Source organism: Cnephaeus nilssonii (genome assembly GCF_951640355.1).
Source record: "Cnephaeus nilssonii genome assembly, chromosome: 20".
NCBI lineage: Eukaryota > Metazoa > Chordata > Mammalia > Chiroptera > Vespertilionidae > Cnephaeus > Cnephaeus nilssonii.
The window spans coordinates 38,098,741-38,123,905 of NC_137091.1; the positions used below are offsets into that span (position 1 = coordinate 38,098,741).

Sequence of the window (25,165 nt, forward strand, 5' to 3'; positions counted from 1 at the left end):
AGCGTCCTGTAACCAGCATGGGTTAGTGTGTGCCCCACCCTCGGCGTGCTCCCAGCAGGTGAACCATCGCCATATCCCAAGGGTGGACTCGAATGTCTGAACCCTGGAGCATGCACCAAGTATGAATGTGCACCAGCCAAGTGCATGGCCAGCCTCTCATGACAAGGACAGGTAAACAGACATCTGGCAAGCTTGCTTGGATTGGCACCTGCTGAACACCGTGTTCTGAGGGTGGTTCTCGTGTGCTTGTGCGCCAAGCACTTGGCCATATTTAGGGATTGGGTCCGTGTGCCAAGCACAGCCTGTCCCAGTGTCATGGTAGCCCAGCCTCCAGCCTGAGCCAATGGCCAACTGGGTGCAGCATCAGAGAGCAGGCCTGGGCACCAGCCTGAACACCCCCCATCCCCGCCCCCAGCACCAGGACAGGCAGGGAAGACAGGCGTGAGGCAGGGCTGTGAACAGCTCTTTATTGAAATAGGCAGAGACAACAGGGCCAAGACGTGCTCAGGGCCAGCAGGGTGCAGCGCCTCTCCGTGCCCCTCTGACGGAGGGGGCCACAGGCCAGACACCCAGGCCCTCCTGTGTTTGGGGGGGGTGTGCAGGCATGCACTGCGGGTGGGGGGGATGGGGATTTCTGGATAACTGTTTCTGTAAGAATTTGTGGGTTCAGGGGATGGCTCTGAGGAAGGGAGGCCAGCCCAGCTAGCTCAGCCACCAGTGATGGGTAGAGGTGGGGTCACCATCAATGCTGCCCGCCGACATGCTGCAGAAAGCTGGTGGCCCGGGGTGGACCGTGTGGGTGGGTATGGCGGGTTGGGAGCCCCTGAGCCCGTGGGCCCCGGATGCCCTCCAGGGTCCAGTCTGGCTCACTAAGCCATTCTCCAGGACAGGCGCTGGGGTCGAAGAGCTCAGGGCTCGGCCTCTGTGGGGTAGAAGAGAGGGCATCAGCCAAGAAGCCACCAGCCTGCCCCTCATGGACACCCTCCTGTGTCCCCCCCCGCCCCCCGAACCCTCGTCACTTCCTGAAGACGATTCTATACCGTTGCCATCCTCATCACATCCCGGGGCTTCGATGGTGTGTGCTGAGGTCACAGTGGGTGCTGAGGTGTGTGAGTGTCTGCGGGGGCTTTGTCACACCTTCCTGAGGGCGGGTGAGTGTGCGCTGGGCCTTTCTCCCCTCCTCCGGGTGGATTACCGTGCCCTGCGTCTTCACACAGCCCGACAGCATGTTAGTGTGTGCAGAGCCGCGTCACATCCTAGTTCTAGCCTGAGTCTGGGTTAGCATGTGTGGAGCCTTGTAATATGCTGAGGCTGGGCTAGTGTGTATTGGACTCTGAACCAGCTGTTGGTAACACGTGTGGGGAGCCAAGGCCAGGTTCACCGCCCCCCGCCCCCCGAAGCTCTTGGGGGCCCCCCTGACCCCAGAACCACCTGCACCCTCCCGGCCCACCCGACTCACCTCAGCATCCATGTCCTTGATGTCTGGCCCATCCCCGTCCCGCTTCGGGATGGTGGGCGGCTTGGCGGAGGCGCCGCGGTGCTCGCCCTCTGCCCAGCCGCTGCCCCGGCAGGGCCCCTCGTCCTCGGGCGAGGCCTGGCTCAGCCGGATGAGGTTGCTGAAGTTGGAGTCGGACTTGGAGCCCGTGGGCGGCTTGCGGGCCTTGTGGCGGCCGACCAGACGGCTGCCGTAGAAGGCCAGGATGGGCTCGGGGCCCGGGTCGGGCGCCCGGAGGCCAGCCACCGCGGCCTTGAGTGGGGCCAGCGCGCTGGGGGTCTCCGCCCACAGCCCGTGGCCCGCCTCCTGCAGACTCAGGTCGTCCAGCTGGTCGATGGCCCTCTGCACGCCCGGTGCCTTCTCCTCGCGGAAGAAGGGCCCGCTGCCCGCCACGCTGCCAAGACCCACGGCCTCCTCCTCCTCCTCGGCCAGACGGTAGTAGGGGGGCCCATCCTCCGAAGCGGCCACCACCGGCGTGGGGGGCTTGCCCTCCACCTGCAGGGAGAGGCGGCAGCTGCGCAGCGACAGCTGGTAGTAGCGCGTGGTCTCGTGGGCGCTGCGCAGCTGCTGCATGGACACGAAGGGGTGGCGCAGGGCGGCGCTGGGGCTGATGCGTTCGTGCGACTCCCAGGTCAGCATGCGCTTAATCAGCTCCACCATGCTCTTGAGGTCGGCGTGCTCGGCCAGCGCCTCCCGATCCTGGAAGGTCAGCCGCCCAGCCGCCCCGCCGCCGCCGTTCACGGTCTCAATCTGGTCCAGCGACTTGAGCATGTACTTGCGGCGCTCCAGCGGGCGTACCTGGTGGGACGCAGTGGGCAAGGGTTGACGCCACGCCTAGGCCTTGGGCCCCCGTCACTCCTGTAACTCCCAGCAGGCCCTGCAGTCTGGCCCGGAGCTCTCCTGCTGCTGTGAAGTCCACACATCTGAATCCTGATTCCAGTCCTGCCTGTGATCTCTGACTTGAAGCCCTCTTGCTGCCGGGAGGGCCAAACCTGGTCCCTCTAGTCGAACCCAGAGCCCCGTTCCTGCTGGAAGTACACCTGCCGATGTGTTTGGGTCCTCCTGTCATCTAACCCAGAGTTATCCCTCACTCACGTTCCACACCTCATCCCAGACCTCCAGTCCTCCCCGAGCTGTGGGTCCAGCCCCTGCCAGCGAGCAGCTAGCAGAGGACTAAGCCTCTAGTCCTCCTTGGAATCGAACCCAGGTCCCTTTTGCTGCTACAGCTCCCACACGCCACCCCAGGCCTCCGGGCCTCCCAGTGGTTGAACCTCCTTGTCACACTAGTTCGGCAACCGCCAGGCAAGGAGCCCTTAGAGGAGCTGCCACATCCTTTCAGTCTCGTCTCTGGCCGCACCCAGACCCCTCGGTGACAGGTCCTGCAGCTGACCCGGACGTCCAGTGCTCGGCTGTCTCACCCAGACTCCGCACAGGTGCGCTGGCCGCAGCCGCAGAGGGGGCAGACAGGCTGCCTTCAACGTCCAGTCCCACCTGGGCCTCATTGAGATCCCTCACACTGCACGGGTTTGCCTGACCCAGATCCGGAGCTGGCAGAGGGGCCACCCTGCCCTTTCGGTCACACGTGTGGTGTAACCCAGATCCCTCCTGCTGCAGCAGCCCCCAGGGTGACCCTCAAACTTCCAGTCCCACCGTCGGTCTCGTCCAGACCTCTCTTGTGACAATCCCCACAGCTGACCCAAGCTTCCAGACCTCCCTGAGGGCTCACCTAGGAGGGAAATGCTATTCTCGTCTCATTTTATAGGAAACCGAGGCCCAGAGAGGTCAAAGACATTTGTCCAAAGTCACACACCTTGGAAGACAGAGCACAGAGCTCAGACTCAGACACTTACTAAATACAGGCACTTTTTAAAAAGTGCTTTAGATGTGTTAACTCTTTTTTAAAAATATTTTTTTACTAGAGGCCCGGTGCACGAAATTCATGCACGGAGGGGGGGCGTGTCCCTCAGCCCAGCCTGCACCCTCTCCAATATGGGACCCCTCAAGGGATGTCCGACTGCCTGTTTAGGCCCGATCCTGGTGGGACATCCCTCTCACAATCGGACATCCCTCTCACAATCCAGGACTGCTGGCTCCCAACTGCTTGCCTGCCTGCCTTCCTGATTGCCCCTAACCCCTTCTTCCTGCCAGCCTAATCACCCCCTAACCACTCCCATGCCAGCCTGATTGATGTCTAACTGCTGCCCTGCCAGCCTGTTTGCCCCCAACTTCCCTCCTCTGCCAGCCTGGTCACCCCTAACTGCCCTCCCCTGCAGGTTGATCACCTCCAACTTCCCTCTCTTGCAGGTCTGGTCCCTCTCAACTGCCCTCCTTTGCAGGCCTGGTGCCTCCCAACTGCCCTCCCCTGCTGGCCATCTTGTGGTGGCCATCTTGTGTCCACATGGGGGCAGGATCTTTGACCACATGGGGGCAGCCATATTGTGTGTTGGAGTGATGTTCAATCTGCATATTACTCTTTTATTAGGTAGGATTGATTTCAGAGAGGAAGGGAGAAGAAGAGAGAGAGTGGAACATCAATGATGAAAGAGAATCATTGATCGGCTGCCTCCTGCATGGCCCCTACCGGGGACCGAGCTCAAAACCTGGGTATGTGCCCTGACAGCCCTAACCGGGCATCAAACCGTGACTTCCTGGTTCATAGGTCGACGCTCAACCACTGAGCCGTGCTGGCTGGGCTAGATTTTTTTCTTTATGCAGCAGCCCCCTACACTGCTGCCCTCATTGCACCGGCCCCCTACCTTGGTCTCGGCCAGATAGTCAGCCGAAGACTTGAGCTGCCAGGGGTTGGTGGCGTCAGGGTGGAGGTTGCGCTTGAAGAAGTGGTGGGCCTTGCGGGCGGCGTGCAGCAGGTGGGGCTTGGGCAGGCCCTGGGTCTCGCAGATGTAGCGCACCTGGTCATACTCGTTGTTGCCAGGGTAGAGCGGCCAGCCCAGGTGCAGCTCGGCCATGACACAGCCCAGGGACCACACGTCCACTTTCTCACAAAAGGGCAGCCCCAGCAGGATCTCGGGGGCCCTGTAGAAGCGCGACTGGATGTACGGCTCCTTCACGTAGCGCACCTCGCTGAAAATGCTGGCCGAGCCGAAGTCGATCACCTGTGTGGAAAGGGAGCCCAGCGGGCAAGGCGTGGGGTTGGGGGCAACAGATCTGGGCCTCGGCGGGCATCTCTCCCCAGCGTCTGTCTGCGTCTGCCATCTGTCTGTCGCTGTCTGTCAGCCTTACCTCTCATGCCGCTATCTGTCTCCTCCAGCCTTTGCCTCCGCTTTGTGTGTGGGTGTCTCTCTGTTTCTGTTCTCTCCACTAGAATGTACGTCTGTGGGCATGAAAACCCCGCTCCTGCTCTCTCACCCCACACCTTGTCTATCAGCAAATCTCGTTGGTTCCACCCTCTGAACAGATCAAGAATCTGCCCACTGTGCATCGAAGCCACAGCCCCGCCTGGTCCTACCTCCATCACTTCCTTCCTCGACAGCTCTCCCTGCTCCCGCCCTCTGCCCCCCAGTCTGTTCCTCACGTGTGCTCTGAGAGACCCTGTGAACACCGGAGTCGGGTCACGTACCTCCCCGCTCAGCATCCCCTTGTGGCTTTACTACATCCTGTGATAAGAGCCAAAGCTCTCACCACAGGCCCGAGGCTCCTACCATCTGCCCACCTCCTCTCTGCCCTCAGCTCCTCCCACTCTCCCCCTCACTCACCTGCCCCAGCCACAGGAGCTCTCACTCGTCCTGAATACGCCAGATACGTTCCCAGCGAAGGCCTGGGCCCTGGCTGTTTCTTCTGCCCGGAATGCTCTTCCCTTGGATGTCCACATAGCGCCCCCCCCCCCCTTCCTAGGTCTTTACTCCAGTCACCTTCTCAGTGAGGCCTCCCCGCAACCATCCTATCAAAAGCCAGCACCCCTGCCCCTCCTCGTCCCGTTCCTGGCCTCTGCTTTTCTCCACGGCTCTTATCGCCATTTCACAAACTATACATTTTATATTTTTATTGAGTTCATTGTTTTTTTAACCAACTAGGATTTGAGTCCCATGAGGGCAGGGTTTTGTCTGTTCACTGCTGAGTCCCTAGATGCCTGGAACAGCGACTAGCACAGAGCAGGAGCTCAGAATGAATGAACGAATGAGTGACTGAATGAATAAATGGGTGACTGAATTTTTGTTTTAATCTATCATTGTCTTTCTGTCTCATTTGTATCTCTTGTTCTTTCTTTGCCACTTCATGGCTTGTCTGTGTCTCTCCTCCCTCAGCGTCTCTCTCCATGTGTCTCTAAGTCACCCACCAGAAAGACACCTCCCAGCAGCCCAGGTCCTCCTCATTCTCAGCACTGTTAACACCCACACAGGCCTGACATCCATCCGCACCGACTCCCCAGCAGTGCTGTGCTGGGAGGGGCCACGGGCACAGTGGTGACCAAAATTGCCTTGGCCCTGCTCTCACGGCGCTCCTGGCTCCTATCATCAGGGGACAGTAACAAACCCAGAAACAGACAGAAGGTCAGGGATGGGACGGGGAGCCCAGGAGCTCTGACAGGGTCAGGGGTGGGACGGGGGAGCCCAGAACCTTGCACCCAGCACAGGGTCAGGCCCAGAGCAGGCATTCCGTAAGTGTTGGTTGACAAGCAAACTCACGGTGACGAGGTATGGCACTGCCATCCTTCCAGTTGCTCAGGCCAACAGGCTTTTGTGCCCCCTCAAGCCCTCCCGTCCACTTCATAGAAGATCCATCAGCAAACCCTGTTGTCTCCAGTTCCCAAATCTATTCGGACCCACCCGTGCCCCTCCTCCCACTACCCCCCACAAGTCTCATCCCGCCCAGCCATGTCTCCCACCTGGACGGGTGCGGTCACCCCTCCCTGTCTTCCTGCTCCTCACAACCAGACCGTCCAGGGCTGGGGAAGGCTGGGAGGAGACAGGACAGGGGACGCTGCCACCCAGGGGCAGCCCCTCACCTTGACCCTGAAGGGGCAGCGGGTCTGGTCCACCAGCATGATGTTCTCAGGCTTGAGATCGGCATGGATGATGGCCAGTTCCTTGAGCCGGGCCAGGGCTCTGAGCACCTGCAGGGTGACCGTGCGGATGTGGCGGGCGGGAAGAGGTGCAAAGTTGTTCTCCTTCTGAAACTCAAAAAGGTTTTGCTCCAGCAGCTCAAAAACCAGGTAGAACTTGAGGGCGTCGTGGAAGAACTCAAGGAAGCGGATGACGTGGGCCTCGTCGGGGTCCAGGCCCCGCATGCAGCGCAGCAGCTTCAGCTCGTTCTTGATGATCCGGTTGCGGTAGGCATCATTCTTGAGGATCTTGATGGCCACCATCTCGCCCGTGCTTCGCCGCCAGCCCTTGGCCACCTCCCCAAAGGTGCCCTTGCCCAGCACCTCGATGATGTCGTAACAGTCAGTCTCCGACTGGATGGTGGCCATGGTGCCCCGGCCGCCAGACACCACCCTGCCACCACCTCTGCCCCGCCTCTGTCTTGGAGGCCTCCCGGCCGCCCTCTGCCTCTGTCCCCGAGGTACCCCCAGTGGGGGAAAGAGAACCTCACTCGTGCCTACTACCCCTGTGAGGTTTGCCCTCACCTCCCAGGCACCTCACCACCCCCTGGGCCACACGGGGAATATGCCAAGAGTTGCACCCCTCCCCCAAAGCCCTCCTGGCTTGGGACGAGGGGCCCCAGGCCCCCCCAAATGGGTTCCAGCGTTGCTGAGTGGCTCCAGTTCTGTTGTTGGAGACCTGAGCCCCTCGCTGGAATGGGGGGTGGGGTGGCAGGTCAAGCCCCCTCCCCCACCCAGTGGCGGAACCTTGAAGAGGTTGGACAAGTAACGGATCCACTGAGAGGGGAGTCTGATGGTGGACCTCAGGCAGAAGCAAGGAACACTCCCAGACAGAGGTGAGAAAAGGCAGGTTTTCCTAATGAAAGGGAAGTGTGTGTGTGTGTGTGTGTGTGTGTGTGTGTGTGTGTGTGTGTTTTCAGAAAGTACCTGCCCAGCCTGGGCTGACCTGGGGGAAGGTGTGGCCGAGGTGGACGCAGGTTGAGTGCCAAGCTAAGGAGTTTGGACATTGTTCTGAGGGCACTGGGGAGTCACAGAGGGCTTTTGAGCGTCAGAAAGCTACTTGTGTGAAGAAAGCTGAATTAGAGGGGGCGCGAGCGGGGGCCCTGAGCCTGGAGCAGGCCCAGGTGGCAGAGGTTGGGGAGACAGGGAAGAGGCTTGTGGATGAGACATTCAGGAGGCCAGGCCAAGGGACTGACAAGTTTTGGGGGGAAGGAGGGAGGTGTTCCTGAAATGGGGACATGGACAGAAGCACTTTGGAGGAGAGGATGCTAAGGTCAGGTTAGGGAATTCAATATTGAGTGCTTTAGAAGCCTTATCCTTACAACACTCATTTTGTTTGTTTGTTTGTTTGTTTGTTTGTTTTTGATTGTTTTCAGAGAGGAAGGGAGGGGGAGAGACAGAAACATCAATGATGAGATTCATCCATTGGCTGCCGCCTGCACCCCCCCCCACTGGGGATCGAGTCCAAAACCCAGGCATGTACCCTGACCAGAAATTGAACCATGACCTCCTGGTTCATGGGTCAGTGCTCAACCACCGAGCCACACTGGCTGGGCACACCAGACATTTTAATAGCTCCATTTAATGGAAGAAAAAAGTTGGGTGCCAGAGACAGGCTTGGACCTTGAGAAGTATGGCTCTAGAGCCAAGCTCTGAACCACCACCCCACATGTCCTCCTAGTGCCCAGGAGATGTCCAGGGGAGGCCTGGGGAGGCCAGTGGGTCCCCTCGTGCACCCAGAAGAGAATTTGGGAACTGTCACCCAGAGGTGAGGAGCAGACGCCTCTGGGAGGGTGACAGGCCTAGGATGGGTGTGGGAGTGGATGAGGGCCTGGGAGGATCCCAAAGGGCTCAAGGAGAGAGAGGAAGCCCTTAGTGGGATCACAGAGAAGTCCTTTCAGACGCTGGGCCGGGATCCACTGTGGGAGGAAACCCCACATGCTACAGAGCTGAGTGGGTCAAGGGGCGTGTGTGCCATGAGGGGAGGTAACTCCTGCATGTTTGGAGGAGACAAAGAGAAAGCGTGAGACAGGGTAGTGACCTGACGGGGGCAGGCTTGAAGGGAGAAGGTAGTGGAGTAAGTGGGGGGTCTGTGACAACTCACGGGCATGGCCCTTCACCCTCTGGGATGGGAACAGAGTGGAGGGGTGGGTATGGGGGCATCAGGGGGAGATGTGGAATGGGAAAGCATGTCTTCCTAGTAGTCTGGGGCATGGCAGAGAGATGGGGGAGGGGGAGGGTGTCTGTAGGCCCTGGCAGGAGTTTAGGGGCATAAAGCCGGAGTGAGGTTGGGTCCCTGGGAGCCGAGATTGAGCACCCAGGACCTAGTCCTAGGAGGCAACCACATGTCTTGAGTGGAGGCTCTGAACCCAGGAGCTTGGAGAGGGCCAGGAGAGGCCTTCCTGGGTGGGGCCGGGTGGACCAGGCTGTCAAACCAGCCAGACAGAAAAGGAACAGCCAGGACGCAGAGACGCGCTTGTTGGTGGAGAAGTGGCCAGCAGAGGGCAGGTGGGTAGCAATCAGTCTGCTCTTAGGGCCCCTGGGGCTGTCCTGGCCAGTGTGGGGTTCCCCAGGGCAGGCGGAGTCCCCAGCAGAGGGGTCCTGCCGCCATGCTCTGCTGGGGGACTCCCCAGAGTCCTGCTCAGGGGCCCCTGAGGGGCTAGGACAGGACCCCCTCCCACTGGGCCCATCCCAAGGCCTCCCTGACTCTCCTCAGACCAGAGGTGGCCTGTGTCTCCCCACACAGGCTCCTTCAGGCCAGGATCATGTCCCCCGCTCCTTCCTTCTCTGGGATTCTTTTCTCTGCACCCTCCCTTACTCCCCACACCCTCCCAATACACAGAGAAGACCAGACACAAGGCCACCTCTTGATTATTTATTCACATGGCTTGGCAAGATACAGACACTCTTGCCAATGAGCCAGGCAGGACACCTCCGCGCTCCTGCCCTCTGAGGGTTAGTGCTGGTTAACTCACACACAAAGGGGGTGGGGGGTGGGGAGGCAGGAGGGGGGCTTCAGATGACAGCAGTCTGAGTCCCCTCCAGCCTGGTGGGGCCTGGAGCCCCTGTCTCCGAAAACCCCACGCTGGGCAGTCGGACCCGGAATCCACCCTCTTCGCGGTCCCTGCTCCCACTCCGGGCCTTGGGGCTTAGGGAGACCCTGGGGAACCGGAACTTGGGCGACTTCTCCCCGCCAGGAGACTTGGAGGCTGCCTCGCCCTCCTGCCCCCGCGAGGCCTTGGAAGAAGTGGCCAGGCCCACGCGAGGCAAGCGAACGCGTAGGCGGCCACGGCGACCAGAAGCCCCTTCCCGGCTGCCCTCCTCCTCCTCCTCCTCCTCCTCCTCCTCAGGGCTGGGGGAGCCTTCCCCAGCAACAGCCTCGCTCTGGCTGAAGCCCACCCGGGGCAGCCTGAGTTTCGGGCTCTTGGCCTTCTCGCCCTCCTCAGCCCCCTCCTTGGCCCGCACCAGGCCAAACCGGGGCAGCCGAACCTTGAGCTTGTGTCCAGCGTCTCCCTCACCCTCTACCACCTGGTACTCAGCGTGGCTGCCCATGGCGGGAGGCGAGAGCTCCAGGTTGGGCAGGGAAAGGTGGAAGGATCGGTCGCCCCCTGGGGGCTGGTCTCCAGGTCCCCCGACCCCAGCCCCAGCTCTGGCCCCCAGGGTGGGCATCTTCAGCCTCAGCCCACCCTCATCTGTGGCTGCCTCGTCCACCTGCACCTCTCGGCTCAGCCCCACATCCAGCTCAAGCTGGGGCACTGTCACAGTGGGCATCTTGAAGACCCCCTCTCCCACCAACAGCTCACCCCCCTCCCCCTTGGCTTCAGGCAGAGACAAGGTCACCTGAGGCACCTGCACCCTGTAGCCTGCTGTGCCCTCTGCTGAAGGGGCTGCCCTCTCAGCCTGCTGCCCCGAGGTGGCCCCCAGGCCAGCCTCACCAAATCCTGTCAGCTCCACCTGAGGCAGGGAGATGCCCAGGGGCATCCTCAGCACCCCCTCCTGGCCCTCGGTGCCTGCCTGCCTGGTTGTGGACACTTGCAGGCCCGATAGCCGTGCCCCGCTGACGGCCACCCCCCCCTCCGCCCCCACTTCCTCCTGGGCCCCCAGAGTCACCAGCTCCACCTCGGGGATCTTAAGCTGTCCAGCCATCAACTCTGCCTTTTCTCCCGGGCTAACACGCCCACCCTGGATTTCTACCTCCTTCCCCCGAGCCAGCCCAAAGGAGGGCATCTTCAGTTTGGGCATCTTCATCCTCCCATCCCAACCCCAGCCCTTGCCCTCCAACTCAGACACCCCTGGCACTAGTTCTCCAGCCTCAGTGTCCCGGGCTCTGACCCCAAACTTGGGCAGGGTAAACCTGGGACCCTTGAGCTTGAAATCGGCCCCTGCCACCTCCACCTTGCCCGCGGGCAGATGGGCATCCAGGCTGAGCTGCGGAATGGACAGATCGAGAGCGGGCAGCAGGCCTGCCTCCCCGACCCCTTTAGCTTCAACCTCAGTTCCCACCCGAGCCTTGGGGAGTGCGATGGCGAACTTGGATGCCTTCAGCTTGGTGGCTTGCCCCGCCCCCTCGGCCTCTGCCTTGGCCGCCTTTGGCCCCGAGAGTCCAAACTTGGACAGGGAGAACTTGGAGGTGGGTTTGACTTTCATCTCCGTCACCTCTACCCTCCCTTCCTCGACTTCCACTGTGGGCAGCTGTGGAGTGACGATCTCGACAGAGGGCATCCGGAAGGCCACTTCCCCAACCCCGGCTGCCACCTTGCCCTCTGCCCATTCTACCTTGCCCTCTGCCTGTGCCACCTTGCCTTCTGCTCGCTCCACCTTGCGCACTTCAGCCACCGGGACCTGCCCCTCCAAGCTGAGTGCTCTTGGCAGGTCCAGCTCCACTGAGGGCAGCGTGAGGGAGGGGACGCCCCCACGGGCCTCGCCATCCACCTCTGGCTGTAGACAGGGCAGAGTCACCAGCTTCCCTGCGACCTCAGCCCCTGCCTCGCCTGGCTTGCTCCGTGACGGGGACCCTGCCCTCCCGAACCTGGGCATGGTCATCTTGGGCATCTTGAAGCTGAATTCCACGCCCTCCACCTTCTCTGCCCTGGCAGCTTTGAGCTGCACCTCTGGAGCCTTGGGAAGCTGCACCCCGGGCGCCTTCGGCAGCTGCACCTCTGGGACCTTTGGCGCCTGCATCTCTGGCAGCGGGATCTCCGACACCTTCGGCAGCTGCACCTCTGGGAGTCGCACCTCGGGCACGGCCATCTCGGGCACCTTCGGCAGCTTCATCTCCGAGACTTTGGGAAGTGTCACCTCTGGGAGTCGCACCTCAGGCACGGCAATCTCAGGCACCTTCGGGAGCTTCATATCCGAGACTTTGGGTAGTGCCACCTCTGGGAGTCGCATCTCGGGCACGGCCATCTCGGGCAGCTTCATCTCTGAGACTTTGGGTAGTGCCACCTCTGGGAGTCGCATCTCAGGCACGGCCATCTCGGGCACCTTCGGGAGCTTCATCTCTGAGACTTTGGGTAGTGCCACCTCTGGGAGTCGCACCTCGGGCACCGCCATCTCGGGCAGCTTCATCTCTGAGACTTTGGGTAGTGCCACCTCTGGGAGTCGCATCTCGGGCACGGCCATCTCGGGCACCTTCGGGAGCTTCATCTCCGAGGCTTTGGGAAGTGCCACCTCTGGGAGTCGCACCTCGGGCACGGCCATCTCGGGCACCTTCGGGAGCTTCATCTCCGAGGCTTTGGGTAGTGCCACCTCTGGGAGTCGCACTTCCGGGAGGGCCGCCTCCGGCACTTTTGGGAGCTTGACCTCAGGGGCTTTGGGGAGCTTCACGGCAGGCCCCTTGACCTCAGGTGCTGAGACCCCGAGGCCCAAGGAGGGCATCTTGATGGTGGGCAGCTTCAGCTTGCTCTCAGCAACGGCTTCGGGGGCCGTGGGCCGGGCCTCCAGGAGAGAAAGCCCGAAGGTGGGCATTCGAAGTCTGGGCCCCTTCACCCGGACCTCAGGGCTGCCCTTGGCCTTGACCTCAGCTACTTCCTTTGCTCGGGCCCCAAAGCGGGGGAAACTGAGGCGGGGCATCTTCAGGGCCACCTCAGGCACCTCTTCTTGGGGCTCCATCTCCGCACCCGGCAAAGCCAAGTCCACCCCCACAGGAGGCACCGCTACGTCCAGGGTGGGCACCGTCAGCGCGGCCGCGGCCCCTTCCCGGGGCTCCAGACAAGGCAGGGGGGGCAGGCTGGGCAGCGAGGGCAAGGCGGGCAGCTCCACTTGGGGAACCTGAATCCCTCCGGCCACAGGCTCCACCGCGGGGGCCGCCGGGGCTCCAAGCCCCAAGGTCGGCAGGTGTAGGCTAAAGCCGGTGGCTGCTTCGGCGGCGGCGGCCTCCTTCGCCGGTCCCTTAGGGGCTGGGCCCCGGGGGACACCCACCTCTGTGCCCGGCAGCCCAGGCCCAACCAGCTCCAGCTGGGGTGCTGTGAAGCGGGCCCCCGCCGCCGCTGCCTCAGCCTCCGCTTTGGCTTTTCTGGGGGGAGGAGCGGCGGCAGCCAGCCGAGCTACCTGGGCCTCTTCGGCCACTTCGCGGACACGCAGCTGAGGCAGCTGGAGGCGCCGGCGGGCGGGAGCAGCTGGGACAGGACCCTTGACAGCCTCGGCTTTGAGGCCCCGGCGCAGACGGGAGAACTTGGGGAAGGAGAATTCGACGTCAACGGGGGCCAGATCTGCAGGGACCCCCAGGGCCCCGGGCACCACCAGCTTCTTCTTCTTCACAGGGGACAGACTCTGGATGTTCTGGGGAGAGAGGAGAGAGGCGGGAGGCAGTGGGACAGGGAGGCCTAAGGTGGACGGGGGGGGGGGGGGGGGGGGGGGGCCCACCTGGCCTTGTACCAGGCTGGGGGTGAGACGGATTAAACACTTTGTCCCCGAGACACCATCCCCACTTCCTGCCTGCCATTTCACCATACCGCCCCTGAGGGCGAAGATACTCATTTAGCACCTTACAGCGAGTCAACAGGAATGTAGAAACTGGGACCCAAGACTTCCAGGTCCTCATTCAGGATTTTCCTCAATACCCTCATTCTAGAGACGGGGAAACTGAGGCCTACGGAAGAAAAGAAGCTTGTCCAGGGTCACTCACTCAGCAGTAAGCGAGGAGCCGTCAGGCGGAAACCTGGAACCCTGATTTGGAATCCCCTGGTTCAGGACCCCTCACAAGCCTGGAGCTGAAAGTGAGGATACCTCTCCAAAGCGGGTGAGGGCCCTGGTCTGGGGGGGGGGGGGGTGTCCCCCACCCAGGGAGGAGTTTAGGGTCACAGAACAGGAGGCAGAGGGTGGGATTAGCGTTGGGTTAGTGACAAGACAGAGGGCAAGGCTGGCCCGCGGTGTGAGGGAGTAGGGTTCATGGCGCAGAGACGAGATCGCTGGGACAGTCCAGCGCTGGGGCCGGGCTAAGCACGCGTACCAGCTTGGCCACCTTGGCCCGTGGGCCCTTGATCTCGTAGCCAGACACGGTCCCAGGCCGCAGCGCCAGGTCCCCGGTGGGCACAGTGCGCTTCAAGCAGAAGGAGACCTTGTACGGCTCGGCGCATTGCAGCAGGCGGAGTGCGTCCTCGTACTTGAAGTTCTCAAAGAACACGCGGGCGCTCAGCAGCTGGTCCCCTGCGGGAGGGGAGCGGGGCGTGGGCATCTCGCAGCTCCACCCACGCCTGGTTCCTCCCCTTCCCTGGAACCTGCGTGCGGCGAGGCCCCGCCCAAAATTTTGGCTCCCACCTATCCCAAGATTGAGCAGCAAAGCAGCTCCTCCCTGTTTGAAGGGGGGCGGGGGGGGGGGGGGACTTAAGAAGGACGCCCCACCCCATGGCCTTAGCTCTGCCTCCCCCCTGAGCAAATCCACACCCATTCAGGCCGCGCCTGTCGCCTTTCCATTCCCCTCCCCTAGCCTCACATTTCAGACCCCTTTTTAAACAGTTAAACTTTACAGTGACAATCTTCTCTTCATCTTTTGCCAGGTTTAAAAATGTGTACAGAGCCAGGCAGGCGTGCCTCAGTGGTTGAGTGTCGACCTATGAACCAGGAGGTCACAGTTCGATTCCCAGTCAGGGCATATGCCCGGGTTCCAGGCTGATCCCCAGTGTGGGGTGTGCAGGTAGCAGCCTCTCAGTGATTTTCTCCCATCATTGATGTTTCTACTTCTCTCTCCCTCTCCCTTCCTCTCCGAAATAAATCTATAAAACCCTAATATGCAAATAGGCTGAACAGTGGAACAACCGAACAACCAGTGGCTATGACGTGCACTGACCACCAGGGGGCACGTGCAGAACATGGCGGGCATCGACAACAGGCGGCAGAGCACAGGGTGTTGGCTATGGTGGGATGGTGGAGCAGGTGAGTGGGGTCGCCAGACCAAGGCGGGGCGCCGGTCGCTGTCATTAGGGCGAGCCTCTGTTGGTTACTGAAAATTCTTTGCTTCCCTGCACTGCGGTCCTGCCCGGCGCTCACACCTGCTGCCGGCACCGGCCCGCTCGCACCCACTGCCAACACCTGGCGCTGGCCCTGATAGCTCAGTGCTGTCAGCAGGTGTGAGCGGCAGCTGCCAGCCCTGATTGCCCCTCAGGGCTTCTCCAATTACCCCTGCTCCTGAGGGGTGATTGGGGCCAGCAGCTGCCTCTCACACCCGCACCCGTTGCTGGCACTGGCCCCACTCGCACCCACTACTGGTGTCAGCCCCAATAGCTCTGCACCGTCAGCAGGTGAGAGCGGGGCTGGCGCCGTCAGCGTATGGGAGTGGCAGCAGTGGTGGGAGTGGCAGCAGCGGTGGGAGTGGGGCTGGCGGTGGGAGCGGGGCTGCCGGAGGGAGCGGGGCTGCCGGCAGACAGGGCCGGGGCCATGGCGGGAGGGGCCGGGCAGGGGTGCGGAGAATGGGCCGAGACCTGCCCCTGTTGCAGCCCATAGTTCCTTTCAAGGTGCATGAATTCATGCACTGGGTCCCTATCCCCATATAATAACACCCTAATATGCAAATCGACCAAACGGCAGAATGACTGGTCGCTGTGACGCACACTGACCACCAGGGGGCAGACGCTCAAGGCAGGAGCTGCCCCCTGGTGGTCAGTGTGCTCCCACAGGGGAGTGCCACTCAGCCAGAAGCCAGGTTCATGGCAGCGCTAAGGAGCCCGGCAGGTGGGTGGGAAGGAGCGAGAGGTCCCAGACTGCGAGAGGGCCTAAGCCGGCAGGTGGACATCCCCTGAGGCGTCCCAGACTGTGAGAGGGTGCAGGCCAGGCTGAGGGACCCCCTCCCCTCAGTGCATGATTTTCGTGCACCGGGCCTCTAGTAAAAATATATTTAGGAAAAAAAATGTGTAGAGCTGTGAAGAGTGGGGAGATGGGATTGTCAGGGAACTGTTCTGGGGAGAGGGCTGGGCATTGGAGTCCACAGATGAATCAAGGGGTCCCCCAGCCTCTCTTCTGTGCCCCGATTTGGGGGACATCTGTCTACAGAGTTCAGGGCCCAGGGCCCTAGCATTTAGAGGGCATGACTGTCCGGAGAGGAACTACATCAAGCAGGAGAAGGAGAGGGAAAAGAATGAAGTTTCCATGCCCAGCCAGCGGGCTCAGTGGTTAAACGTTGACCTATGAACCAGGAGGTTTGAATCCCGGTCAGGGCACATGCCTGGGTTTTGGGCTCAATCCCCAGGTAGGGGGTGTGCAGGAGGCAGCCGATTAATGATTCTCTCTCATCATTGATGTTTCTATCTCTCCCTCTTCCTTCCTCTCTGAAATCAATAAAAATATATACATTTTTTAAAAAAATGAAGTTTCCATGGGTGGAGGTGGGAAAAGGGACAGTCAAGAGGCAAAGTTCTGGGGATCCAAGACCAGGAGTTTTGGATCTGGATGTCAGTGGAAGTCAGCACCTCACCCCTACTCGTAAAACTCTTCCTGACGTGGCTCTTCTCCCTAGAGGCTCAGGTTCCCTCTCGTCAGTCACCTTACACATGGCCTTTCAAATTCTTCCTGCTAGTGTCTGCCCAAGTCCTATCCCCCACTGTCCTCTCCATCTGCCCCTCAGCACAGCTGACATCACACTCTCCCCAACCTGTGCCATGAAGCCTTTCTCCCCTGCTCCCTCCCCTCCCCCTGCGGCCACTCCTTTCCCTCAGAACTGGCAGAGGGGGCCGGCCAAAGAAAGGGAATGAGCAACTGAGGGGAGAAGCTATTCAGACTCTGAGTTTGCTTCCTCTACTGAAAGAACAGAATCAGAGGACAACTTCCAGAACCTTTCACCCCATTACTCACCCCCCACCCTCCCCCACCCCGCTCCTGTGGTGATTTACTCCACTCTCCACCTGTTCCTAGGAATGAACTGTCCCACTCCTGGCTCAAGTCAATTCCTCCAGCAACTCTCCCCGCCCCCACCCCCACCATTGTTTTGTCCCTCTCTTCTACATTATTCCTATCAGCATGCCCGTGGTTCTTACACATGAAAAGTTGTCATGACATCACTCCACCTGGAGCTCCTGCCCATTTATCTCTCCATCTTAGTGGCAAAATGCACTGGGCTGTCTATCTGCATTATGTCTGCTTCTCCAGTCACACTTGCGATACCCCATCCCACAGCCCTGAACCGTTCCTCTCAAGGTCCCAGGCAGTGACCTCTTGAGTAGCCAAGTCCAATGGTCAAGTTCCAGCTTCCTAGGGTGGTTCCTCCCCACCCTCCTGACCTCTTAAAGACACACTAGCACAGAGTTCAGACCTTAGACCCCTTAATCCACATGCCCTACTCACCCCTTTGGGAAGCTCATCCAGATTTAGGCTTTTAAAGGTCATACATATGCTGACAACTCCCAGGTGTATTTCTCCAGCCCAGCACTCTTCCCTCCATCCTAGACTTATATATCCAACGGCCCTTCCACGTCTCCCCCTTGATGTTCAAGAGGCATTTCTCGTTTAACAAATCCAACCTGTTCTGGTCTTCCTCCAAAGCTCCAGCCCCAGGATTCCCCATTTGTAAGGCTACCATCTTCCTTGACCCCCCTCCCCGTCTTTCCATCACACCCCATATCCAGTCGTGAAGGCTCCTTCTCCAAAATAAATCCAGCATCCACACCCTTCTCTTCACCTCCAATAATATCCCTTCGCCCCAAGCATCACCATCTCTTTCCTGGGTGATCACAATAGCCTTTTTGTTGGCCTCCCGACTCCTCACCCCGCTCCCCCGCAGTCTCCTGCTAATATATTAGTTCAACACAGTCAATTCTCCACGCACAGCCCTCCCAGATTAAAATCAAAAGTCTCACCACGGCCCATAAAGTCCTCTAAAAACGTCCCTCCCTCTCACCTCTCTGGCCTCATCCCTTAATTCCTTCTTCAAGGACTATTTTGTCCACACTGGCCTCCTTTTTCTCCCTCCAACAAGCCAGGCACTTTCCCACCTTGGGGTGTTTGCACTGGAATGCTCTTCCAGATGGCCACACAGCTTACCGCCTTACCTCCTTCGGGTCTTTCTTCCCTTCCTGGCTCACCCTATTTAAAAATTCAGCTTCTTCCCTGGACTCTGTAGCACATATTGCCTTCTAACTTACTATGTACTTTACCTTTTTTTTTTTTTTTTTTGCTTAAATATGTCTCTCCCCACTAGAATGTAAGCGCCCTGTTTTGTTCACTTCAGTAACCCAAGCACCTAGAATACTATATGGAAATAAAAGGCCCTTAAATAATAGTTGTTGCATGACTAAATCACATCCGTCTCATCCACGTTACCTAAGACATCCCTTACTCAGCTACCCTCCCCACCCCTCCACGTTGTTAACTCCACCTCTTTTCTCCAGCCCAAACAACAAAAACAATAACTAGCACTTACAGAGTGCTTACTATGTGCCACTTAGCTATGTGCTAAATGTTTTCAAATGCTGACTCACTTAATCTCCATAATAACCCTATGAGGTAAGAACCAGAATTATTCCCAATTTAGAGATGGGAAAACCGAGGCACAAAAAGATCAAAAACCAATAAACCGCAGCTCTGAGACAAGGAATCTCCACTGGGAGCAGCTGCCAAGCCGAAACACAAAGCCCCGCCCCACGACCTTAACCCCGCCCCTTGGTATCCCGTCACGCTCGGGCCCCAGGGCAGATTCCTAACCCCGCCCCCGCGCAAAGGCCCCGCCCCCCGCGCAAAGGCCCCGCCCCATCTCCCGGCCCCGCCCACCTTCCTGCAGGCTCAGGCTCCTGGCTGCGGGCGAGTCCTCGCGCAGCTCGCGAATGTAGATTCCTTCCTTCCCGCCGCCCGCTACGTTGATGCCGCTGACCCCCGTCTGCGCCTCCGTCTCCACGATGATCTCCACCAACTCCGCCCGCCTCAGCTCCTGCGGAGGGCAGTGAGGGTCGCCATGGGACGCCAGACCTCGCCCAGAGCCCGCCATCGCGCTGAAAAGCGTCTCTTAAACCATTCCTTGGGGCACACGTCCCTCTGCGAGGATCAGGCCGGTCGTGCGGGCCCACCCACGCTGGCATCTCCCCTTTAAGGAAACCCGGGGGGTCGCTCGTTCAGTGGGGCTCGCTGCTCTCCCAGAGTCCGTCCGGGAGGGCGGGGTAGGGCGAGGGGCGGTGGGGGTGCGGGTAGGGGAGGGGGCTAGAGAAAACCCGGGTCCTGACCCGGGCGGGCCTGATGGAGAGGGAGGGCTGTGCTCTCAGTGGGCGTGGCCGGTTTGGGAGGGTGGGCTGTGGGTGTGGGGCTCCCCGTTAGAGAGCCCCTGCGGATGGAGCGCACCGGAGTGGAGGGGCCAAATACATGAGGGGTGTGGCTAGAGTGTCAGTGGTGGTGGGTGGGGACCCACAGTCTCAGGAGCTATGGGGAGGGGCTTTAATAACAGCCGAACAGGGTTGGGGGTGAGGATGGGCTCCCAAAGAATGGGCTGGACCCTTAAGTGGGGCGGGGGTGGGGCTGACCTCCTTGGAAACATGCATGTGCGTGAGACTGTGCCCTATTGTGGACTCTCTGACCCCAAGACCTGCAGAACGCCCATGGGAGAGGGAATCCAGTGAAAGGGGGGTGCGTGGGTAATGAGTGGTGGACAGGCAGACATGGTATTCTTGGTATTTACTGTCAATGGTGCTGACCTGGCCCTGGCCCAGCTGCACACTGTGGGATTCACATCTGGACTTCCCCAGAAGAGGCCGTGAGAGACCTCCGTTCCACAACTGTCTGGAGACCCAATCTGCCGTCTGTCTCTGGGAGAGAACTTGGCCCTCTCTGGGCCCGTGTCCCTACTGGAAAGTTGGGTAAGATGGGTGTACTAGAAGGAGCCTGGTTGTGAGCTGAGACCTGGAGCAACAGGCATCCAAACAGATGCTCTGTTGGGCAAGGCGTCCAGGTTGGTGAAGACTGGAGTTGAGCCCAGGGCTAGAGAGGGGAAAGCAAGTCTGGACCAGATGCCCCCCAGCAGTGGCCCTGAGACAGAGGGTTGGGCAGAGAAGGGGTAAGAGGAGTTGTGGTGAAGGGAGCAGGGAGCAGGATAACCATCACCACCACCCTTCGGCCCTGGTCTAAGCATTTCCTGTGTGGGATCTCATTCCATCCTCCCCACAGCTTGGGCAGTCACAGGGGGGCACACAGAGGGTCAGAGAAGTGAAGTGACTTGCGAGTTAAGCCACTGGGCCTCAGCCTCAGGACTATGACCTCAGAGCCCATAGACTGTTCTGCAGCAGTAACCTCCTTGCACTTCCCCCCTCAGCCAGCTTGGCTCCTATAAAAGGGGACCCTCTCTGTGCCTGGCACCTGGTAGAATGCAGTCAATGCCAGCGCTTTATCTACTTAACAGTGACAGCAGCTGAGAGGAAAGGAGGCTTCCTAGGTGCCAGGCCTTGTGCAAATGGCGTGTGTGAGTCCTCAACACCCTCAGAGTGGGGGGACCATGCCCAATTTCACAAATGTGGAAACAGGGCTAGAGAGATCAGGTCACCTGCTCAGGGCTGCACAACTGAAGTGGTAGGGTTGGAATTTAAACTCATGGGTCCAGCCCTGTCCGGTTTGGCTCAGTGGATAGAGTGTAGGCCTGTGGACTTGAGGGTCCCGAGTTCAATTCTGGTCAGGGGCATATGCCCGGGTTGCGGGCTTGATCCCCAGTAGGGGGCGTGCAGGAGGCAGCGGATCAATGATTCTCTCATCATTGATGTTTCTGTCTCTCCCTCTCCCTTCCTCTCTGAAATCAATAAAAATATATATTCATGAAAAAAAAAAAGCAACTCATGTGTCCAAACCCTGTGTCCTCAACCCTTGCACCATCCTGCCACTTCCCATGAAGGGTTTCTGCTACATGTTCATTAGCTCATGATTAGGATAATTCCATCCTGCTCCAATGAATTAGCTGATTTGAATCTCAGTCTGTGCCAGGCACTGTGCTAAGCACTTTACAGATGTTAATTTTTTTTTTCACAGTGACCCATAAAATAGGCCCTGCTGCTATTTCCATTTCACAGACAGGGAGACTGAGGAGTCTGGGAGTATTTCCTTGCTGGCCTAGTCTGTGCCCTCCACCCAGGCCCCACAGGCGCCCCTTGGAGGACGTGTGGGCACTCACCTCAGCACTCCGGCTCCTGACCTCCATGGCGCTGCTAGGAGTCACCTGGGCCCCAGGCTCCTGCCTCCTCTCTCCCTTCTTCTGCAGGACCAGCTTCAGTTCTGCATGGAGCAGCTGCCTCTGAGCCTGCGGGGCGCAGAGATGGCGGTTTGAGGCCAGGGGAGGATGAGGAGAAGAGGCCGGGCGTAGAGGGTGAGGTCAAGGTAGTATCAAGGGGAGAAGGGCCCCCCCCCAGCTGTCCTCTCACCGCTGCCTGGGCACAGGCACCCCCTCCTAACAGGAGCCTAGCCTGGCGTGCTGCACCGTCGTCTGTGGGACTCGCACCCTTTCTCTGGGGTCTTGCTACCTGCCAAGGAGAGACAAAGGCATGAAACGCCAGGCAGGCCATGGAGGGGCAGGGAGGGGCATGTGGCATCCGCCAGTGCTCACCTCGGGGTCACCTCCTGGGGCTTCCTGGGTCCCGGGCTCTATGAAGAAAAACATGAGCATTACTCTCAGCTAACGCCACGGATTGCTTCCTGAGGGCCTGGCCCTCCACTCTGTCAATACTCTGTCTCCAGAGCACAGGTGGGGAAACTGAGCCGCCGGAGCCCTTACCCAAGACGACGCAGTTGGCCAGCACACAGTAAAGCCCGAACTGGCTCCTAGGCCTTTCTCACAGCAGAGCCCCTGAGGCCAAAACCTCAATGGGCCGAGGGGGCCAAAGGCACGATAAAATAATGATAACCATCCCATGCACTCCCCGGGGGCAGATCCCCACACCTCTCCGTGCCCCAGTTTTCTCATCTACAAAATGGCACGACTGAGAGCACCTCCCTTGCAGGGCTGCTGGGAGAGTCCAATGAGTTACTAACCATAACGTGTCAGGCACCTGGACGTCACTTCATAAGCACTTGCTGTTATTACTAAGAATTTCCTGTGGTCCTGATCTGTGTCAAATGTTCCACAGCGGTTATTGCATGTGGACCCCAGAACACCCAAATGAGCTCAGTACACTATTGAGCCCATTACAAAGAAGATGCCTGAGGCTGGGAGGAGGGAAGCCACCTGCCCTCATCACAGACTTGAACTTGTCTGAAAGCTCCAGCCCCGTATTCTGATAATAAAGAATGGTAGTGAGTGCTTGCTCTTTGCCGGTCCTGTGCTAAGACCTCTACTTCCCACCTCAGTCCAAGAACCTTCCTCTCGGTCACACAGAGCTGGATCAGTAGGGAGCCTGCCCTTAAGCCCTTCTGGGGGAAGGGGACTGGAGATTATGTTCCCCTTGTCTCCCCCCCCCCCCCCCAGCTCTGGTCGTGTCTTCCCAGCCCCCACCTGGCATGCCAACACGCCAACCCCCACTCCCAAGGGAAAGGTCAGGCCTCACGCGGCACATTCCCTCCAACAATGGCCCATCTTCTGTGCCCAGTCACATTCCACCCCTGCCCACCCACCCCAGCCACACAATGGCCCTTCATCGCCCACCAGTGGCCAGGAGGGAGGACACAGGGACCCCCTCAATGTTCCAGCTATGCCCACTCCATTGGCGGCCACCCTCTTCCCCCGCCCCCTGAGTCATCCTCTCTGGCTCTGTTAGGGGTTTGGGTCTCCATGTCCCTTCCTGGCCTCTCCTCTAAGCCCCAAGTCCCTCCAAGCAGGGTTCGCTTCCATCTGGGCATTTCCTCTAAACTGGGCCCTGTGTTGGCACCCATAGACCTTGTAATCACCCTGGATCTGGTGGCTGTTTAAGGATTGGAAACAGGCTCAGAGAGGGGAAGTGACCTGTCGGGGGTCACACAGCTAGCATGTGTGCCCTTGACCCCAACCCTGCACCTTCACTGGCATTGGTGGCCCTGAGCACTGGAGGAGGCCCAAGGAGCAAAACAGCTGGGGCAGGAGCAGGGCTGGGCAGGGGCAGGGGCAGGAAGTGAGGGTTGTGAAGGTGCCAGAAACAGGCACTTTTAGAGGGACCTCCATGGTGCCAACTGAGCTGGCAGGCACTTTATAGACAAGGCCTCACGGTACCCCATTTTACTTGATGAGTAAATGAAGGCTGAGAGGGTGTCCCAGTGACAGAGCCGGGACTTGAACCCGGGTCTAAGAAGCTAACTCTGAGTCCCTGGTGCAGTATAGCAGCCTGGGTCGGGGGTGGGAGCGGCCTGGTCCTTGTAGGAAGTAGTGGGGATGGAGGAAAGGATCGCCTGGACCACAAGCTCCCTGCTTCAGGCAGGGCACCGAGGGTCACGCCCAGGGGCTGGCGCAGGAAGCTCAGCAGGGGTGGGGGCACGAGAGTGCCCTACTCCCTCACCCCTGCCCAGGACAGCCGCCAGCCCAGGTTATATTTAGCCCCAACTGTGCCCTTCCTGAGCCGCGTACCCAGCCCCCGGAAGGAAGCCCACCCCACCCAGGGCACTCTGTTCCCAGCTCTGCCCATCCTACTAGGCAAGGGAGGAAGCGGTGGGGAGGTTCCTTGGGGCATCCCTGGCTTGCGTTAGAGGAAGATCTGATGGGGCTCCCATGGTGAATCAAGGCAAGGCAGGACCCTCCTGATGCCAGCAGCCACCTCTGGAGCAGGCCCTCTGGTGCGATCCCGGGACATTCCTAAGCTTGCAGAATTCCGAGTCCTCACTTCTTGAGCACGTACCATGTGCAAAGATCCTTCCCTGGATCATTAGATTCTCACAACACCTCCCTGGAAAAGGTATAGCCTAGCTGGCCATTTAAAATGCCACTCATGCCCCTCAGAGTGGCTGGGGTGAGGGGCGCTGGGCCCTTTAGCGGAGCTGGGCCTGCTGAGGAATCCTCCAGCTCTGCCCTGTGCACCCTCTTATCCCTATGGCTGGCGACAACCTCACTCTCCCCACTTGGAGCCTCCGCTTCCCTAGCTGCCAGCCATCTGGTGCCCTCGGCAATGGGATGGGGGTGTTGACCTCCAGGACCCTAGACATAGTCTGAGGCCATCTAGTGAGGCTGAGGGGCGGCATGGCCGGCGGCTGCCTCGGTCAATCCCCGCTCCAGCACTTCTGAGGCTGGAACACCGGGGCACGGCATCTCACCTCTCGGGGCCTCAATGTCCTCATCTGTCAAATGCAGCCCATCAGAATGGTTTTGAAAATGGCTAAGATAGCCGAAACCGGTTTGGCTCAGTGGATAGAGCGTCGGCCTGCGGACTGGGGGGGTCCCAGGTTCGATTCCGGTCAAGGGCATGTACCTTGGTTGCCAGCATATCCCCCGTGGGGAGTGTGCAGGAGGCAGCTGATCGATGTTTCTCTCTCATCGATGTTTCTGGCTCTCTATCCCTCTCCCTTCCTCTCTGTAAAAAATCAATAAAATATATTAAAAAAAAAAAAAGAAAATTGGTAAGATAATTGCAGGTGCTTAGAATATAGCAGGTGCTCGGGTCAAGTAAACTAGTCTCGGACAGCAAGCGAGAGTCCGGGCTGTGCTTCTCAGAGTATCTCATACCCAGCCTTTGCCCACTGGTGGCTCCGCACTCTTTCCTGCCAAAGGGGAGCTTTGGATGAGGAACATGACCTCCCACCCGGCTCCGCGCTGCCTCCCAGCACACTCTTCCAGGGACCACACTGCTGCTCTGCCCCAAGCATCCTTGCCCTACAAGCAGCAACTTCTCTCCCTCCCGTCCGCCCTGTGAGGGGGCCTTCGGCAGCCTGTTTTGGAGAAGTAAAGTGGAGGTCCAAAGGGTGAAGTGTCTTGTCCGAGGCTGCCCAGCCAGAAAGAGAGGAACGTTGGGATTGGAAGCCAGGGTCTGGCTTCAAAGTCTGTACCTTCAACTCCTGCAGCATGCTGCTTCCTGAGCCCCAGGCACCCTCCCAGCGCCTCCCAGGACCCTGGGTCCCATTCCCGAGGCTTAGTAGCCTGGCCAGGAAGGGAACTGGCTGGCTGATCTCTTACCACTGGGCCTCCAGACACCTCCAGAGCGGCTCCCGTCCCTCGTCTGCTCAGCCCCAGCCCCAGGCTGGGGGGGAAAAGGAATAGGGAGGGAAGAAGGGGGTGACCCCAGCCATTGGCTGCCCAGGCATGACATCACCAGGGGTGGGGGTAGGGA

General features: G+C 59.6%; 2 protein-coding genes across 3 annotated transcripts; both read right to left on the bottom strand.

The window, feature by feature from the left end:
• Positions 1-742: 742 nt before the first annotated feature.
• Positions 743-6,938, bottom strand: HIPK4 (homeodomain interacting protein kinase 4; the record flags this gene model as incomplete). Its single annotated transcript, XM_079799774.1, has 4 exons — positions 6,459-6,938; positions 4,252-4,608; positions 1,460-2,293; positions 743-922 (listed from the first exon to the last, which is right to left on the bottom strand). The coding sequence occupies exons 1-4, from the start codon at positions 6,921-6,923 to the stop codon at positions 743-745; spliced, it is 1,836 nt and encodes a 611-aa protein (XP_079655900.1). The 5' UTR covers positions 6,924-6,938.
• Positions 6,939-9,424: 2,486 nt separating this feature from the next.
• PRX (periaxin) lies at positions 9,425-25,057 on the bottom strand. Of its 2 annotated transcripts, XM_079799772.1 has the most exons (7): positions 25,012-25,057; positions 21,550-21,587; positions 21,368-21,466; positions 21,121-21,246; positions 18,750-18,906; positions 14,005-14,201; positions 9,425-13,334 (listed from the first exon to the last, which is right to left on the bottom strand). In XM_079799772.1, exons 4-7 carry the CDS (start codon positions 21,145-21,147, stop codon positions 9,570-9,572), a joined length of 4,146 nt encoding a protein of 1,381 aa, XP_079655898.1. In that variant the 5' UTR covers positions 21,148-21,246; positions 21,368-21,466; positions 21,550-21,587; positions 25,012-25,057; the 3' UTR covers positions 9,425-9,569. The 2 variants fall into 2 exon arrangements, with proteins under 2 accessions (XP_079655898.1, XP_079655897.1); XM_079799771.1 differs by lacking the exon at positions 25,012-25,057 and having other exon boundaries at positions 21,550-21,604.
• Between the last annotated feature and the right edge of the window lie 108 nt (positions 25,058-25,165).

Bases quoted from the DNA above. Each gene is read 5' to 3' on its own strand.
- PRX (XM_079799771.1), bottom strand. From the start codon at position 21,603: ATGTTTTTCTTCATAGAGCCCGGGACCCAGGAAGCCCCAGGAGGTGAC. The intron at 21,467-21,549 runs GTGAGCACTGGC...TCTCCTTGGCAG, and splicing joins CCCCAGGAGGTGACCCCGAG to GTAGCAAGACCCCAGAGAAA. The intron at 14,202-18,749 runs GTGGGCGGGGCC...CCCCTCCCGCAG, and splicing joins GAGCCTGAGCCTGCAGGAAG to GGGACCAGCTGCTGAGCGCC.